The following is a 15,817-nucleotide window of genomic DNA, read 5'->3' as shown; positions in this document are numbered from 1 at the left end:
AGCGCTTTGCTGAAGGTGTGGAGGAATTGGCTTGGAAAGTTTGGGGGTGTTTTAGGAAGATTACTTAGTGACAGTATGTGCAGAATTCCTCCCAAATGGCATCTTTCAAAGCTTAGAAATCCAGGAGACTACTCAGAAAAAATAAGAAGGGAAATTAAAATGAATGTTTCTTTGTGATGCTTGAGCCATTAGAGTGGGTCTGGGTTTGAGAGTTCCAGGAGGAACTGATTTGTCTTCCTGAAAGCTGCTAGTTCCCCACAATCACTTATGTCCAGGGTTTTGGGAAGAAAGACAATTACAACTTAAAGAAACAGGTAAAACTGCATTTGTGAGTGGTTGGTAAGTCTAAACAACTGCAGATCGAGGGAATTTTGCCCAAATTTATACTTGCCTGGGTCTTACCTTTATTACTACTTAACAAAACAGAAGGTAAATTTTCTTCTGACCAAGGTTGTTTTCATTTTGTGTTTCCTGCACTCCATCAGCCCCCGTGCTCTGACCACTATTATATCTTGAGAAGGAGCAGAAAGGAACTACCTGACAACGTGAGTCAGCAAAAACATCTCCATCACTGTGCAGGGTTTGGGGGCTGGATGACAGTGCTGCAGTAGGGGTCTGGCATTCCTGGTTTGCAACACCGCTGCAGGAGAGGGTGCCTGGGTATTGCTGTTAGCCTGTGAGGAGCAGGCACCAGTGGTGTTTGTGCCAGCGATGGCAACATCCCAGAGTATAATAATAGATTCTCTGAAACGCATTAGTGCTGTAGGGAAATGATTTAGGAGAAGGGTGATTGCTGTGAGGAGTTTGCAAAGTAAGAGGGATTTAAGAATGTGATAAGGAAATGCAGATCCTTCAGCACAGATGTGAGGCAAATGGTTTACTGTGTTGGATCTCCTGTCTCTGATTTCTGGAGCATCTCTTCTGTGCCCTGTACATCATCTGTCTGCTGTGTAGAAGTTTTCCCTGCAAGCAGCGACTGAGTCACTTTTAGTGCACATTTCCTCTGCCTGTTTTAGTACATGAGGCTGAGTGGAGTAAGAAGTCAGCAGACCTGTGTTGTGCAGAGATGGTTGTATCTGAACCATGTCGTGTTGAAAATGTAACCTTTAAAAGAGGGTCAGGGAGTAGAAGCTGCTTGACGCATGGGATGGATGTTAGTGTCACAGCCTAGATTCAGTGGCATGGGATGCAGAAGTGCCCACTTCTCGTTAGTTCTGAGTTTTCCCATTGGGTGTTTTGCTAAAGCTTTTAACTTGGTCAGCAGCGTGAAGCTGTTTGCTCATGAGATGAATCACCATGAGTCATAAAAGATTCCTCACCTCGAAAGGACTTCCCGTTATGAAGTGAGAGAGACAAGCAGAGAGAACACATCTCAGTCCCACTCCTAAGGGAAATCCAAGTTTTATTCTCCTTATGAAATGACTGCTTGAAAGTTATTAGAAATTAAGAAGAACTTTTCCACCAAAGCAATTAGGAGAAACCAGTTGATGAAGTGTTAGTATATGGTGACCGTTTTCACCACGTAGAAGCTCAACATGGAGTAGTAGTGGGGTTGTTCTAACTTCCTCTCCTGTTTATAGGTTGTCCATGGGTAACTGTGGTTAATGGTTCTTGTGGACTCAGTGACCTGCAGATAAGAAACCCATGGATATCCCAACCTTGCTCTGCTTTGGTTGCAGGGAGCGGGGGCCAACGGCATTCGGCTGACCATGGAGAGTGCTCTGACTGCCCGTGACCGGGTGGGCGTCCAGGACTTTGTCCTGCTTGAGAACTTCACCAGTGAAGCAGCATTCATTGAGAACCTGCGGAAGCGCTTCAAGGAGAACTTGATCTATGTGAGTAGCAGAGTGAGACACCAGAGTGTTCCTCAGTCACCTGCATTGGGGTGGCTGCTGCAGACGGTGGGCCGTAGCTTTGCTCTGCAGTTGGATTTGGAGGTGGTGGTATCTGCTTGGGTCAGAAGTAGTGTGGGCTCCTGCCACATTAACGGATGTAGGGACTCACTGCAGTGCTCTAGCTGAGGTCTGCTGGCATTTACAGCACTAAAAATCCAACTCACACCACATCCTTCCATTTCATAAATTCACTTTGTGGTGGGCTTTCAGCAACCTCAGGCTTGAACTCAATCCTGAACGATATATCAGAAATAATGCACTAATCCCACTTGCAGGTGCTGTTTATCCAGCAAGGATAACATGTCAAGTGTAACTCCTGCAGTGTTGTTCTCACTGTGCTAAGAGGTCGCTTCTTCAGCACCTTTGGCCTCTTTGGAGGCCCTCAGCAGCATCCCCAGCACACTGGGGCAGGCAGCCCTTGTCAACAACACCCGGCCCTCAGAGCAGTCTGGTCTCTTGGAGCATCTGCAGCCAGACCTTCTGTAACCTCTCTGCTTCATGTTCTCTTTTCCAGACGTACATTGGCTCAGTTCTGGTGTCTGTTAATCCATACAAGGAACTGGAAATCTACAGCAAGCAGAACATGGAGCGATACCGTGGCGTCAGCTTCTATGAAGTTTCTCCTCACCTGTGAGTGGCCTGTGGGTAAACAGTTGCTCTTGTGCTGCTCCCACGCAGGCGTGTGCAGGAATGACATGTGAAAACAAGCACAGAGGACTGTTCCTTGTCCCACATGCAGCACTAAAAAGCACAGGGATAGAAAGGCTCCTGTGGAGGGTGTGGTGTACGGCTCTTTCTATTCCTGTTCCTCTCTCCAAAGAGGATGAGTTGCCTTTGCAAGAGCAGTATTTGGAAAGGGAGTTGGTTCCTTCCTGGCTGGAAGAACAGAGCTGCTTACCCAGTCCTGGCAGGACAGGAGTTCATTGTTCCAGGGTTACTTGGGGGCTGTGTTTCCCTCCTTTACACTGCTCCTTCAGCACAGGGCAAAGGAGTGTGTCTGGGAGTGTGGTGCTTTCTTTCCTACCTTGGCTCTTACTGCGTGACCACTATTTATCTGGTATTTCCCTGGTTGCTACGCTACCGTCTGTTCCAACCAGCCTGTTGGAACAAGGAATGTATTTATTTACATGGTCTGGCCTGCTGAGCATTCCCAATTTCCCATTTAGAAAAAAAAAAAAACAACAACCAACTTTGAGGTTTAAAGTTATTTTTGAAAGCATTTGACTTTTCTGTTGTCTGACTGAAAGAAAGATGACGAGAGCTGAGGACATTTGGCTCCAAATTGGGGTTTTTTTTCAGGACCAAATTCTGGGCACCTCTTGGAGGGTTTTTTTTCTTTAAAGACATCTTGAAAGAGTAAATGATATTATTTTTGAACAAACTATTTGAGTTGTTTCTTATTATTGGCACATAGCCCAAGAGAGTAAGCAAAAGAGAATGCGCTGCAAGCACAGAGAGGGAGAGAAACACCATCACTTGGGAAAGTCTGAGCACTTGAAGTTGTGTTTGTTAGGATAAAAATGGGATTTTTATGGTGTTTCAGGCTTTTTGTGTGGACCTGTATGGGGGATGATTTAACCTGGCTCATTTATCCAGCTCCAACCCACTGCCACAGGCAGGGACCCCTTCCACTGGAGCAGCTTGCTCCAAGCCCCTGTGTCCAACCTGGCCTTGAGCACTGCCAGGGATGGGGCAGCCACAGCTTCTCTGGGCACCCTGTGCCAGTGTCTTTAATGCTTTTTAATGGATTGATGAAAACTGCCAGAGATGGGAACTGGGAATGGGCCATAAGCATCTTTAAGTAAAGGGGTTCTGTATGCAGGACTGCTCCCTTCCAGTGCTGTGAAACCCCCAGTGCAGTGTAGAGGCAGTTCTTTAGTTAGATTTACATGTATTCAACTGTTTTCAACACACTGTGGAGACAGAACTTGGATGGGAAGAGAAGGACTTGCTGAATTTGGTGGGGTGAGTGTGCAGTTGTGTTGCTAGGGAGCTCGTTGGTGTTGCCTTAGCACCAAGTATTAATAGACTTGAGAAGGCCACAGCAGTTATTTTGGTGTGATTAATTCTAATTAATTTCACAGCATGAGAGTTAAAGAAAAGGGTTGTGAAGTGCACGAAGCAGGATATCTGCTTGATCACCAGCTGAAAATACTGGCCTGGTGGTCTTATGAGTGCACCCTAAAGGGCTGATGCTCCTCTTTTAACCTCTTCCATCACACCTATCTGGTCTTTCCCCTCTATAAGCAGCTGCCACCATTGCCAGAGTCATCTTCCTGCTTTCTGATGTTAGAAAAGTGTGTGTGGTTCTCAATAGAAGATCCTGTCTGCATGGGGAGGAAAAGAGAAGTGAAAGAAAAAGCAGCAAAGGAAGAAGCTGGGTCCAGGACCAGCAGCAATAAACCTGTCTGGGTACAGGCAGGAGGAAGTATCCAGTATTTTGGGTTGTATTTGGCCTGAGTTGGTGATAGTTTATGTAGCCTCCAGGATGCTGCTTAGTCTGTGCTGGCTCATCCAGTTCTTCCTGGAGCTGAGAGAGATTGGACTGTTCTGGAGCCACCCAGATAGGAAAGTGCAGTTGTGACCTTCCGAGTGTGTCATCACTTCAAAGATAAACTGGATTAAAGATTGATGGGAAACAAGATGTTTCCTGAATGTAAAACTTTTTTTGTCCTAGAGGACCAATGCTGAGAGATCCTCTGTATTTAGAAAAGTAACTCTGCCTGCACCATTATCTGCACCATTAATCTGGAGAGGGGCTTTGGACAAGGGCTTGTAGGGACAGGCCAAGGGGAATGGCTTGAACCTGCCTGAGGGGAGACTGAGCTGAGCTCTTAGGCAGAAGCTCTTCCCTGTGAGGGTGCCCAGAGAAGCTGTGGCTGCCCCATCCCTGGCAGTGCTCAAGGCCAGGTTGGACACAGGGGCTTGGAGCAAGCTGCTCCAGTGGAAGGGGTCCCTGCCTGTTGCAGGGGTTGGAACTGGATGAGCTTTTAAGGTCCCTTCCAACCCAAACCAGTCTGGGATTCCATGCTTTAGTCATCTTCCACAGGAACATTTGTTGTCAGAGTCAAAAAGAACAGTTTTCAAAGGGATTTGATAGATTTGGGCTATGACCCTGCGGAAACTTGGCTCGGTGGTTAGGATGTGTAGAGAGATGTCATCCCCAGCATGCAGCCCATGAGCACATACTTGAGGTGCCTCTGCTAAGAGTTCCCTCTGCGGATTGGCCTTGGCTGAGGAGTCTCTGCCCTTCACTCATAGAAACACCCTAACCCCTGGTCATCATTGTCCCTCAGCTACGCTATTGCAGACAATTCCTATCGCTCCCTGCGCACGGAGAGGAAGGATCAGTGCATCCTCATCTCGGGGGAGAGCGGGGCTGGCAAGACAGAGGCCACCAAGAAGATCCTGCAGTACTATGCTGTGACCTGCCCAGCCAGTCAGCAGGTGGAAACCGTGAAGGACCGACTGTTACAATCCAACCCTGTCCTGGAGGTAAGGCTGGAAGCTTGACCTGGAGTCACTGACTCACACCAGCAGCACTCACATTTCCCAGCAGAGGAAGCGGGGGCAGATGGACTCCTCTGGGCAGGACTGAGCTGTCAGCGCACAGAGGATGGTGGGATAAGTGTATCCTGGGAATGAACACTGGTTCATGGTATGTGGGGCAGATTGTTCACACGACACGCAGGGGAATCCCACTCTGCTTCCAAGGCAAAGACGGGGCCGTTGCAGCTGAGCTCACCCTTTCCAGTCCACCAGGAGCAATCCTGGAATAGCTGGGCTGCTGGGATAGAAGCATTTGGCGTGGGAAGAGTTTGTAAAGCCACAAGTGGACACATGGGCTGTGGGCAGCTGCCCTCTGATACAAGCATCTGTGGGTGCGTTTCCCAGTGCTGTGGTGTCCTCTAGTGTCCAGTCCTGAGCTGTCTTTGTAGTTCCCTTTGATGTTTCAGCTCCGTATCCACTGTGTGCTGCATGCACTGGGAAAGGTGCTCCCTGTGAGAGGGAATAGCCCCAGCCCATTAGGGCATTGCCTACTGCGAGCAGAGCTGTGGGTGACTGAAAGCAAATAGCTGTCATCAAAGAGGAAGCTTTGAAAAGGCTGTCAGACATGACATATGTTGTCAGCAGCGAACTGGCATTCAAATAAGCTTGCTTGGGTGATGGGAATGTTTTTAGAGGGATATTCCATCTGCAGTGCTTGCAGTGGGTATAATGATCAGTGTTGGAATTTGGGTTGCAATCTGTTTCCTCCTTGGTTGCTCTTGCAAAAAGGAAAACTCGAGGCTTTAATAGCTGTAAATAAGCAACTGGCAGCTTCACCAAAGTGTTTATAAATAATCTTACTTGATGCTTACTCCTTTTTCTCTGAATTGTTGTCATTTCAGGCCTTTGGAAATGCAAAAACCCTTCGGAATGACAACTCCAGCCGATTTGGGAAATACATGGATGTGCAGTTTGATTACAGGGTAACTTAATATCTGTGTTACACTTCAGAACTGGTCCTAGTCACAGCAGGTCTCTGTTCCTAGCTGTAATCTGAAGATAACCTCTGTCAGGTGTAACTTTGCACAGTGTTTCCTTCCATTCTGATCCAAATTGCTCCACACTGTGAGGATGAACATAGTGCAAGAACTGAGTAGCTCACCATGCTGCAGTCATTTAAGCTTCTCGGTTCATAATCCCTCCACACTCACAGTTCTGCTGCTTCTTCTTTGTGTTGAATTCCTTCTGAGAAGGAATTCTACACAAACAGGATCCTATTCAGTGTGTGCTGTAGCCATGGCATGTTATTGTCACCTGACAGCTCGTTTTGCATACACCTCAGAACTCAAATTGCCCCTGTGATACAAAATGACAGCTTCTTTTCTGTTTGTAGGCTGTTGTTTCCCATCTTGTTTGTCTTTGAATAGCCCACCAAGAGGCAGGAATGTTTTCCTCTACATTCATGAGCTAATTCAATGTACCTGGCTTGATTTAGGGGGCTCCTGTCGGGGGCCACATCTTGAACTACCTCCTGGAGAAATCCCGAGTTGTGCACCAGAATCATGGAGAGAGGAACTTCCACATTTTCTACCAGCTGCTAGAAGGAGGGGAAGAGGACTTGCTGCGAAGGCTGGGCCTCGAGAAGAACCCACAACAGTATCACTACTTAGTGAAGGTGTGTATTAACCAGTACCTCTTACAGTGTTGTTTTATGGTAGCATCAGTATATTCTCAGTTGACTCTAGTTTCCTTCCCTCACTTCAGAAATAACATTGCTATAAAAAGAAACACCTTGAACATGAGTAATGCATCTTTGACAATAACTTACTTAGATCAAACTGTGTCTTTTTAGGGTCACTGTGCAAGGGTCAGTTCCATAAATGATAAAAACGATTGGAAGATCGTGCGAAGAGCTCTATCCATTATAAGCTTCAAGGACAATGAGGTGGAGGTAGGATGTTTAACAGCAGAGCTGCTTTTCCTACCTATAAAGGAATGTTTTCAGCTTTGATTTGTTGTTTCTGCAGTGTTCAGAGGGGATGTATTCTCTGAAAAAACCCTGGAAAAAACCACAAAATCTCCTTGTAAAGTGTTACTAACACCAAAATCTCACTCCCTGCCCTTTGCCACTGTGGTTTCTTGTCATCATCCTGATTGTTGCTCTGCAGGATCTGCTGAGCGTTGTGGCCAGTGTCCTGCATCTGGGGAACGTGCAGTTTGCTGCTGATGAGCAAGGAAATGCTCAGGTCACCACAGAGAATCAGATCAAATACCTGGCTAGGGTGAGTATCACCAGGGAGAGAGGCATTGCAGGAAAATCAGTTGTGGAGGTTTCCATATTTAGAACTTGATCCCATTTAGAGTATGATTTGGAAGTTTCCATAAATGTATTTGACCTAAACAAAGTGCAAATATTAACATCAACCCCCTTTAGTTAACAACTTATATCCATGTATGATCCACTGCTGACTTGAGATGTTCACCTTCAGGCAGTGGGATAGCAGTAGACTTATTCCAGAGAGGAGTTTTAAAGGAAGAAGAACCCTGGTGGCTTTGCAAACTCAGTTCTTTGGGCCAGAACTATCAAACCAGTTTATGTGCTAGGTCGTATCACTGCTGGTGAGCAGGACAGACTGATGCTGCAGAAGTCTTGCAGTGTGAATGGGAAATAAAGGGTTGTTTCACTGGGGTTTTAGGATCAACCTTTCTGGTGTCTTAAAGCTATTACTAATAAATAGAATGTACTGCTTTGTTAATGACTTTAATGCTTTATTGCTTTGCAGCTTCTAGCAGTTGAAGGCTCCGTTCTTCGAGATGCATTGATCCACAAGAAGATCATAGCCAAAGGGGAAGAGGTAAGAACATGATCTGGGGATCTGGGAGGCACGTGGAATTAAATCAACTAATGATACACCATCAGCTCTTACCAGAACTGAGTATTTCACTCCTCCCATGTTGAAGGAGGTTGTCAGTGCAGGATCCCACAAGTTAATGGTGACAGTGATGGGAGCTGAGCTTGGACAGGGTGCTGTGGAGTGAACTAGGGGGATGGCTGTTGAGTGGCTTTTGTCTCCTCTTGCACACAGCTCATCAGCCCCCTAAACCTGGAGCAGGCAGCCTATGCAAGGGATGCTCTTGCCAAGGCAATATATGGACGCACTTTCTCCTGGCTGGTGAACAAGGTTAACAAGTCTCTGGCTTATGAGGTAAATGAACCTTTTGTTTGCTGGTATCCAACCAAATGTGAAAGGAAACTCTACATCTTTTAGCTGCAAACTCTACAAAGGTTTCTAAACTAATCTGTCTTCCATTAAGAGGAGGGTGAGGAGTAAATGCTGTAACTAAGTGGGTAAGATCCAGTGATGGATCGTAGTTGTTAGCACATAGCAACATATATTTTTTACCCTGTTGCAGGAAGGAAAGTTTCCAGGCTGGAGAAGCACAACAGTTCTAGGGTTGCTCGATATCTATGGATTTGAGGTTTTCCAGCACAACAGGTTTGTTTCAATCCGTATCACCGAGTTTTGAGTAAATTCTTTGTGACTTCATTCATTGTGGTCTTTCTCTCCATTGTGAAATGAGCTGTCTCCGAGGCCGTCTGGGTTTGGTCTCGCACAAAGTAATTAATCATGGAATTCCAGACTGCTTTGGGCTGGAAGGGACCTTAAAGCTCATCCAGTCCCAATCCCTTCCACTGGAGCAGCTTGCTCCAAGCCCCTGTGTCCAACCTGGCCTTGAGCACTGCCAGGAATGGGGCAGCCACAGTTTCTCTGGGCACCCTGTGCCAGCGCCTCAGCACCCTCACAGGGAAGAGCTTCTGCCTAAGATCTAATTTATAGTTAATAAATAAACATTTCCCCAATTTTCTTCTATTTCTCTTGATTTACACTGAGAGATTCATGCTGCTGCCCACTGATTAGAGCTTCTTTTACTTGTGGTACAGTGTTAGTGATTATTTCTCTGATTTTTGTTTGCAGCTTTGAGCAGTTTTGTATTAATTATTGTAATGAAAAATTGCAGCAGCTCTTCATAGAGCTCACATTAAAGTCAGAACAAGAGGAGTACGAGTCAGAAGGCATAGCGGTAAGAGCCACTGTCATCACTTCCACTTTCTCCTTTGTAGCATCTCCTGCAGGCCAGAGCTCAGGTTAGAAAAGGAGCTGCTGATTTATCGTGGTCTCTAAAGTAAATGAATTAAAGAGCTTTCCTTTTTCCTTTCTTTCTGAAGTACTTTGTATGATACAGCTAAAAGTGTGTAATGCCACTGCAGTCTTTGTCTCTGCTTCAAAAAGATGCTTTCGAAAGGGAACCTTAGAAAGACAAATTCAGGAGTGAAAAAGCTTTGTTTCCAAGTTGACAGAAAGATTCTTTTAGTGAGGTGCTGCCCGAAATGTTCTGAAATGTTCATTTTTTTCCAGGCCAGAACAGTTTTCACCCAAATGTGGTTTCTTGTCTTTGCAGTGGGAACCGGTTCACTATTTCAATAACAAAATAATCTGTGATTTGGTGGAGGAGAAGTTCAAAGGCATCATTTCTATTCTGGTGAGTTGACAACAAAAAAACTGGGGTAGTGTAATGCAAACCAGGGGCAAGAACCCCGAAAATAATGGTTTCATCTTATACAAGGGCTGTTTGAGCAGGTGGGAAGAGCACGGGTACACTGAACAGTGACATACTGTGCCATCGTGCTCTTCTGAGAACAGTAGGAACTCAGCACTGGAACGGGTGTGTTTGTAGGATGAAGAGTGCCTGAGACCTGGGGATGCCACAGATACAACCTTCTTGGAGAAACTGGAGGAAACTGTGAAGAACCATCCTCATTTTCTCACGTGAGTGCTCACAGTTACACTGGTAGGATCCAGTAATAAAGCCCAGAGCTCTATTACTCCTAGATAACATGATAACTCCTGGTGTATAAAACAGCAGCATCCAAGGGGTACTGGATCCCATGTGAAAGATGATGTCTTCTTTTGCACTTGACTGTGAGTTAAGATAATAGTAAGCTGTCAACACAACTCTCCCACTCTTCTCAAGAGTATGCTTGAGGTTAAAGCAGGAACAACAGAATTCTGGTTACTGACACCTCTTCCTGGCACTATTCCATGTTTCACCTTTCACATTGCTTACTTCCATTTTGGAGCTCCAAATGTCTTTTTATTCTTACTGGATGCTCTGCTTATGCTCAGAGTGGGATCTCTGCACCTTCATGAGTACACCAGCCTGCTGCTAGCATCTCTCTGCCCTCTTGCCTGCTGCCTCTCCTCTAGTTTCATGTGCACACAGAACCACCCCACAACCTCACCAGGAAGCTGAAAGTTCATCCTTTGGAAATAACAATGACAGAAAATGGATTTCTGTTTATGACTTGCTGGTTGAGAGCTCTTCACTTTTGGCCTTGAAAATCATCAAGTGGGGTTTATCCCCTGCTCCCTTCCACATTCACTCAGTCCTGCTCTGGATCAGATGCCGTAGTGCCTTATGAGGGGGACCCCCCATGAAACAGAGCTTTGCTCCTCCTAAAGCCCCTTCACTTCCTCCCCAGGCACAAACTTGCTGACCAGAAGACCCGCAAGTCCCTGGGGCGGGAAGAGTTCCGACTCTTGCACTATGCTGGAGAGGTCACCTACAGCGTTGCAGGTCAGTGTGTGCATCGTCATCCCTGCTGCCTCTCACCCTCCTCCTGTCCTGCCCTTTGAGGTCAAACAGCTTCACTATAGAGCAAAGAAAACTTGGCTACATCCACACCTCATTTGCTGAACCAGATGAATTTCCCATGTCAGACTCCTGCCCTGCTGTGATGTTCCTATGGAACACGGGTGGCAGCCTGAGCTGTTTCTTTCGTCCTCCAGGTTTTCTGGATAAAAACAATGACCTTCTGTTTCGGAACCTGAAGGAGGTGAGTGTGGATGGAGGAGGGCAGAAGGAGGAGTTGGGTTTAAAATGGGGGATGGCACCTGAGGGGAAAAGGTTCTTCTAAACTCCATCTGGTGAACGCATGTCCACTATGAGAAGACAAATTGGGGTGCCCAAAGTTCACTTTATTATGAAGAATCAAAAAGCCCCCAGACAAGCAGTTTTGTGCCACGTTTCTTTGCTAGTTCTCTGTGCTTTCTCTCTTTGCAGACCATGTGCAACTCTGAGAATCCAATCATAAACCAGTGTTTTGACAGGACAGAGCTGACGGACAAGAAGAGACCTGAAACGGTAAGGACACAAAGCTGGCTGGAAGTGTGGCTAGTCCCTCTTTTTAAGACATATCCTATCTAACACAGGGACCTGGGTGCAAACCCCTTCTGTTTAAAGCTGGCAGACTGAGGTGTGTTGGGTCTCAGTATTAGCTCTGAGCTATCACTTCATAGTTTTCTTTCTTTTCTCCTAGGCAGCAACTCAGTTTAAAAACAGCCTCTCCAAGCTCATGGAAATTCTGATGTCCAAAGAACCCTCCTACATTCGCTGCATGAAACCCAACGATGCCAAACAGGCTGGTATGACCCTGGTGACTCCCTTCCTACATAGGCACTAGGTCCCAGTCAGGGAGGCACAGGAAGGAGCTCGGATAAAGAACTGTGGGATGCTGTTGTTCAGGCTTGGTGCCAGAGCTGCCTGTGGGGAGGTGATGGCCCAGGAATCACAGTGGGAGCACTGCTCTTGGGTGGAGTAGGGTCATGTTTAAAGTGAGTAATTATTAACCTTTATAACTTCCTTTTAATGACCTTTATTCTCCATCTTCCTCCTTGCATGCAGAGAACATCCTAAAGGAGAACTTTGGTTTGGAGCTAAATATAAATGTATAGTAAAGCGGGATGTGGGACTTGCAGCACGAGGATGGGTTGGAGATTAAAGATAATTGTGTAGGACATAAGAACTGACCATTCCCCTTCTCCAGATGAAGGCTCAGCTCTATACTGATCATGTTTCTCTCTTCTCATGCTCTCTTAAGACCGATTCGATGAAGTTCTCATCCGACACCAAGTGAAGTACCTGGGCCTGATGGAGAACCTCCGCGTGCGCAGAGCCGGGTTCGCCTATCGCAGAAAATACGAAGTCTTCCTGCAGAGGTAGGACCTCCTCGAGCTGCTCTCTCCTTGCTCTTGGTCCCATAGATGCTCAGAGCAGCAAAGGGCCTTCCCTTTCCCTGTAGGGACTGGACTTGTTCTCTCCCTAAGGTTCCTTCTGCTCTCAATTCCCAGGTACAAATCCCTTTGTCCGGAAACGTGGCCCACGTGGGACGGGCGGCCCCACGACGGGGTGGCTGTGCTGGTGAAGCATCTGGGCTACAAACAGGAAGAGTACAAAATGGGACGGTGAGTTCTGCCCTTTCCTTCATCCGAGGTGATGAATCATTGGACATCCATGTCATTGCTTTTCAACAGGGCTTCTCTAACGGGTGAGGTTAGAGAGCCCAAAGGGGGATGCTGAGGGCAGGAAGTGAACTGCTCCAGCTTGTCAGACATCATTCTGCATTTCTATTTCTAGAACAAAGATTTTTATCCGCTTTCCCAAGACTTTGTTTGCAACGGAAGATGCTCTGGAAGTGAGGAAGCAGAGCCTGGGTGAGTCACACACCGCAGCAGCTTCATGGACAGTGGATGGCTCAGTTCTCATGATGGTTTTCTGCTTTTTTGTTTAAAAGATTGAGCCTTTTTCGACTAAAATTTGCTTGGTCCCAATTCCCAACTGCTCCTTTTCTTGCCATTTCAGCCACAAAGATGCAGGCCACGTGGAGGGGTTTCTACCGTCGAAAGAAATTCTTGCACATGAAACACTCAGGTATGAGAAAAAGAGAGAGAAAGGCAAGGGCAGGGCTGGGTATTGCATGGTTTGAGGTGGCTCCTGCTGTCAGAGATGGTTTGTGTTTCCTGTGTGAGAAGGAGCATCCCCAAAGCCTTGCTGGGAGGAGAGTGGAAGGTGTCAGTGTGGTCCCCAGTGATTCCATGTGGGAGACTGATCAGGAGAAGCAAACTCAATCACGTTTTCCCAGCACTTCCCATCTGCCAGTGCTTGTAATTGCTGTTTTGTGTTCCTTTTAGCAATAGCCATCCAGTCCTGGTGGCGGGGAACGCTGGGCCGCAGGAAAGCTGCCAAGAGGAAGTGGGCAGTGGAGACTATCAGAAGGTACGTGAAGGATAACCCAGGCCCTCAACTGGGCACTTAGTTCTTGGCAGTGAGATGATAGGGATAAACTTGCTTGTCCCCAGAGTGCTTTTAAAACAGGTTCCAACTTGTAAATGAAGCCCAGAACACTGTTGGCAAGCAGCAGGTTCCAAATAGCCCTGATTTTGGTCACTGTTCTAACAATAACAGTTGTTCTTGCTCAGGTTCATCAAAGGTTTCATTTACCGGAACCACCCGCGGTGCCCAGAGAACGAGTATTTCCTGGATTACATCCGCTTCTCCTTCCTCATGAACCTCAAACGGAACCTGCCAAAGAATGTTCTGGACAAATCCTGGCCAACTCCTCCTCCATCGCTCTGTGAGGTGGGGACAGGCTGGAGGGCACTGGGGCAGGGGTGGGGAAGTGAGGGGACCCTCCAGTAGCACAAGGAGGAGCCAGGCTTTCACACAGGTTATCTACATCAGCATCTCCACCCCAGCATCCCTACTGGTAGAACTAATCCAGACATCACCATAAGATGTGGTTACTAGAGCTGGAGTTATTGACAGATTGGGAGTGCACTGCTATGGCAGCACCGTTTGAGAATGACAGTCACAGGTTGGTTTGGGTTGAAAGGGACCTTAAAGCTCGTCCAGTTCCAACCCTCAGCTGGGTTTTTATCTGCTCAAAACAAGGTTTTGCAGAAAGTCCTGGTTATTTTACCCAATAAAAGGCCCTTGATTGCTCAATTGCAGGCACTGGATGCAAGGCAGGGCACAGCAGGGTAAGGGGAGCATCTGGGTGCTCCTTCTCCCGTGTAACGCAGGTGGAGAGCATTGAAGGGAAACCCTCTTAGAAAGGGGGGAAATAAGCTTCCTGGTATTGAATTTTAGAAGGAACTCTCAGTACTTAAACACTGTTTGAATTCAGTGCTGCAGTTTCTGAGGTTTTCTCATCTCTCCCCATGGTTTGAGTTGGTTTGTCAACAGTTTCGAGCTCCTTTCATTCATGGTGTGATTTCCTGTGCAGGCTTCCCAGCTCCTGCGCCAGCTCTGCATGCAGAACATGGTCTGGACCTACTGCAAGAGGATCAGCCCCGAGTGGAAGCAACAGGTACGAGATCACTTGAGGTTATTTCACAACCTACACCAGTGTCCCCAGGAGGGGAGGGACAAAGGCACTACTATCAGGGGACTCCCTGTAGCAGGGCTGAGGTGGAGGAGCTCTTTTAATGGCTCCACAGAAGCAGTGTGGGGTGTTTTTAGGTTAAAGACAAAAACCTAATGGACTAGATATGCATAAAAGACAGAGCATTGTACACCTATTCCAGTACATGCTGTTGGAGCAATGCTGAATCTCCATATAATGTCTGTACTGAAAGGCTCTGTTATTCTTCCCATGGAAGATAAGAGTGTAACCAGCTGCACTATCCTAGTTATACCATATAGAGACTAAGAACTCTGCAGACACAGAACTAGTCCTTTTCCAAACAGAGACATCACATGAACACACTGGGAGCTGCTGTTATAGCTGAAAAGAGTAAAAATGATCCTGAGATTTGGTTCATCTGAGTCATGGAAAGGTAGAGGGAGGGATTTGGTGTTTGATATTAACAAAAGGCTCCGTAAAGGGACACGATGGGAGATGTGAGCATGGAACAATTGACAGGTACCTGGTGGGAGGTGATGGTAAGAGTTGTCATTACTGCATCCTGCATCCTACTGCTGGGGGAGGCCTGCAGAGTGGTACTAGCAAAGTGCTATGGATTAGTGAGTGGCTGAGCCTGTGATTAAAGACATGGGATTAACACAGCCTCTGAGTGAGCTGGGGATGTTGCTGGGTGCTTGCTTTTCCCCACACTCACAAATAAATCCGTTTTACCTCCATTTTCACCTCTTTTTCATACTGTGTAGCAGCAGGAATGGGCATTTGCCCATCAGAGCTCTCACAGATGTGTTAGTGCCGATAAGGCCATTCCTGCTTTGTCAGTGGGCATTACCAAAATCCCAAGCCTGGATGCCAGGCCCAGGTAGGTTCCAACAGGAGACAAGAAGACTTCTGAGAAGGGGAAAACCACCACTCTCTGGCCTAAAGACAGGGGCACTGTTGGGATGTATGGAACACTGTGTCTAAGTCAGAAGGTCAGAACTAGATGCCAAGTGCTTAAAGAAAGCAACGGGAGCATCTTTTCTAAGATAAGTCTATGTTTTGATGGAGAATATCTCCTTTTGTCCTTGCAGCTGGAACAAAAAGTCATCGCCAGTGAGATTTTCAAGGGTAAGAAGGACAATTACCCTCAGAGTGTTCCAAGGCTCTTCATCAACACGCGCCTGGGTGA

The 15,817-nt window shown here is 46.8% G+C and overlaps 1 protein-coding gene across 4 annotated transcripts in view; it reads left to right on the top strand.

The window, feature by feature from the left end:
* Window positions 1-15,817, top strand: part of MYO1C (myosin IC) — a 52,182-nt gene that overhangs the window by 32,235 nt on the left and 4,130 nt on the right. For all 4 annotated transcript variants that reach the window (XM_061363409.1, XM_061363408.1, XM_061363411.1 and 1 more), the window contains exons 2-26: window positions 1,680-1,835; window positions 2,410-2,525; window positions 5,192-5,390; window positions 6,287-6,367; window positions 6,880-7,059; window positions 7,237-7,335; window positions 7,553-7,666; window positions 8,168-8,239; window positions 8,471-8,590; window positions 8,799-8,881; window positions 9,362-9,467; window positions 9,846-9,926; window positions 10,122-10,213; window positions 10,927-11,021; window positions 11,234-11,280; window positions 11,508-11,588; window positions 11,764-11,869; window positions 12,325-12,442; window positions 12,575-12,688; window positions 12,861-12,937; window positions 13,086-13,154; window positions 13,415-13,499; window positions 13,703-13,862; window positions 14,509-14,592; window positions 15,720-15,813. In XM_061363409.1, coding sequence (XP_061219393.1) covers window positions 1,680-1,835; window positions 2,410-2,525; window positions 5,192-5,390; window positions 6,287-6,367; window positions 6,880-7,059; window positions 7,237-7,335; window positions 7,553-7,666; window positions 8,168-8,239; window positions 8,471-8,590; window positions 8,799-8,881; window positions 9,362-9,467; window positions 9,846-9,926; window positions 10,122-10,213; window positions 10,927-11,021; window positions 11,234-11,280; window positions 11,508-11,588; window positions 11,764-11,869; window positions 12,325-12,442; window positions 12,575-12,688; window positions 12,861-12,937; window positions 13,086-13,154; window positions 13,415-13,499; window positions 13,703-13,862; window positions 14,509-14,592; window positions 15,720-15,813 — 2,629 coding nt within the window. The remainder of the gene's footprint in view (window positions 1-1,679; window positions 1,836-2,409; window positions 2,526-5,191; window positions 5,391-6,286; window positions 6,368-6,879; window positions 7,060-7,236; window positions 7,336-7,552; window positions 7,667-8,167; window positions 8,240-8,470; window positions 8,591-8,798; window positions 8,882-9,361; window positions 9,468-9,845; window positions 9,927-10,121; window positions 10,214-10,926; window positions 11,022-11,233; window positions 11,281-11,507; window positions 11,589-11,763; window positions 11,870-12,324; window positions 12,443-12,574; window positions 12,689-12,860; window positions 12,938-13,085; window positions 13,155-13,414; window positions 13,500-13,702; window positions 13,863-14,508; window positions 14,593-15,719; window positions 15,814-15,817) is intronic.

Source organism: Neopsephotus bourkii, unplaced genomic scaffold, assembly GCF_033783945.1.
Source record: "Neopsephotus bourkii isolate Nb327-2 ecotype Australia unplaced genomic scaffold, CSIRO-AGI_Nbou_v1 NB_1154, whole genome shotgun sequence".
NCBI lineage: Eukaryota > Metazoa > Chordata > Aves > Psittaciformes > Psittacidae > Neopsephotus > Neopsephotus bourkii.
Note: the sequence above shows the minus strand (reverse complement) of the source record. Positions and strands in the feature narration are given on the sequence as shown.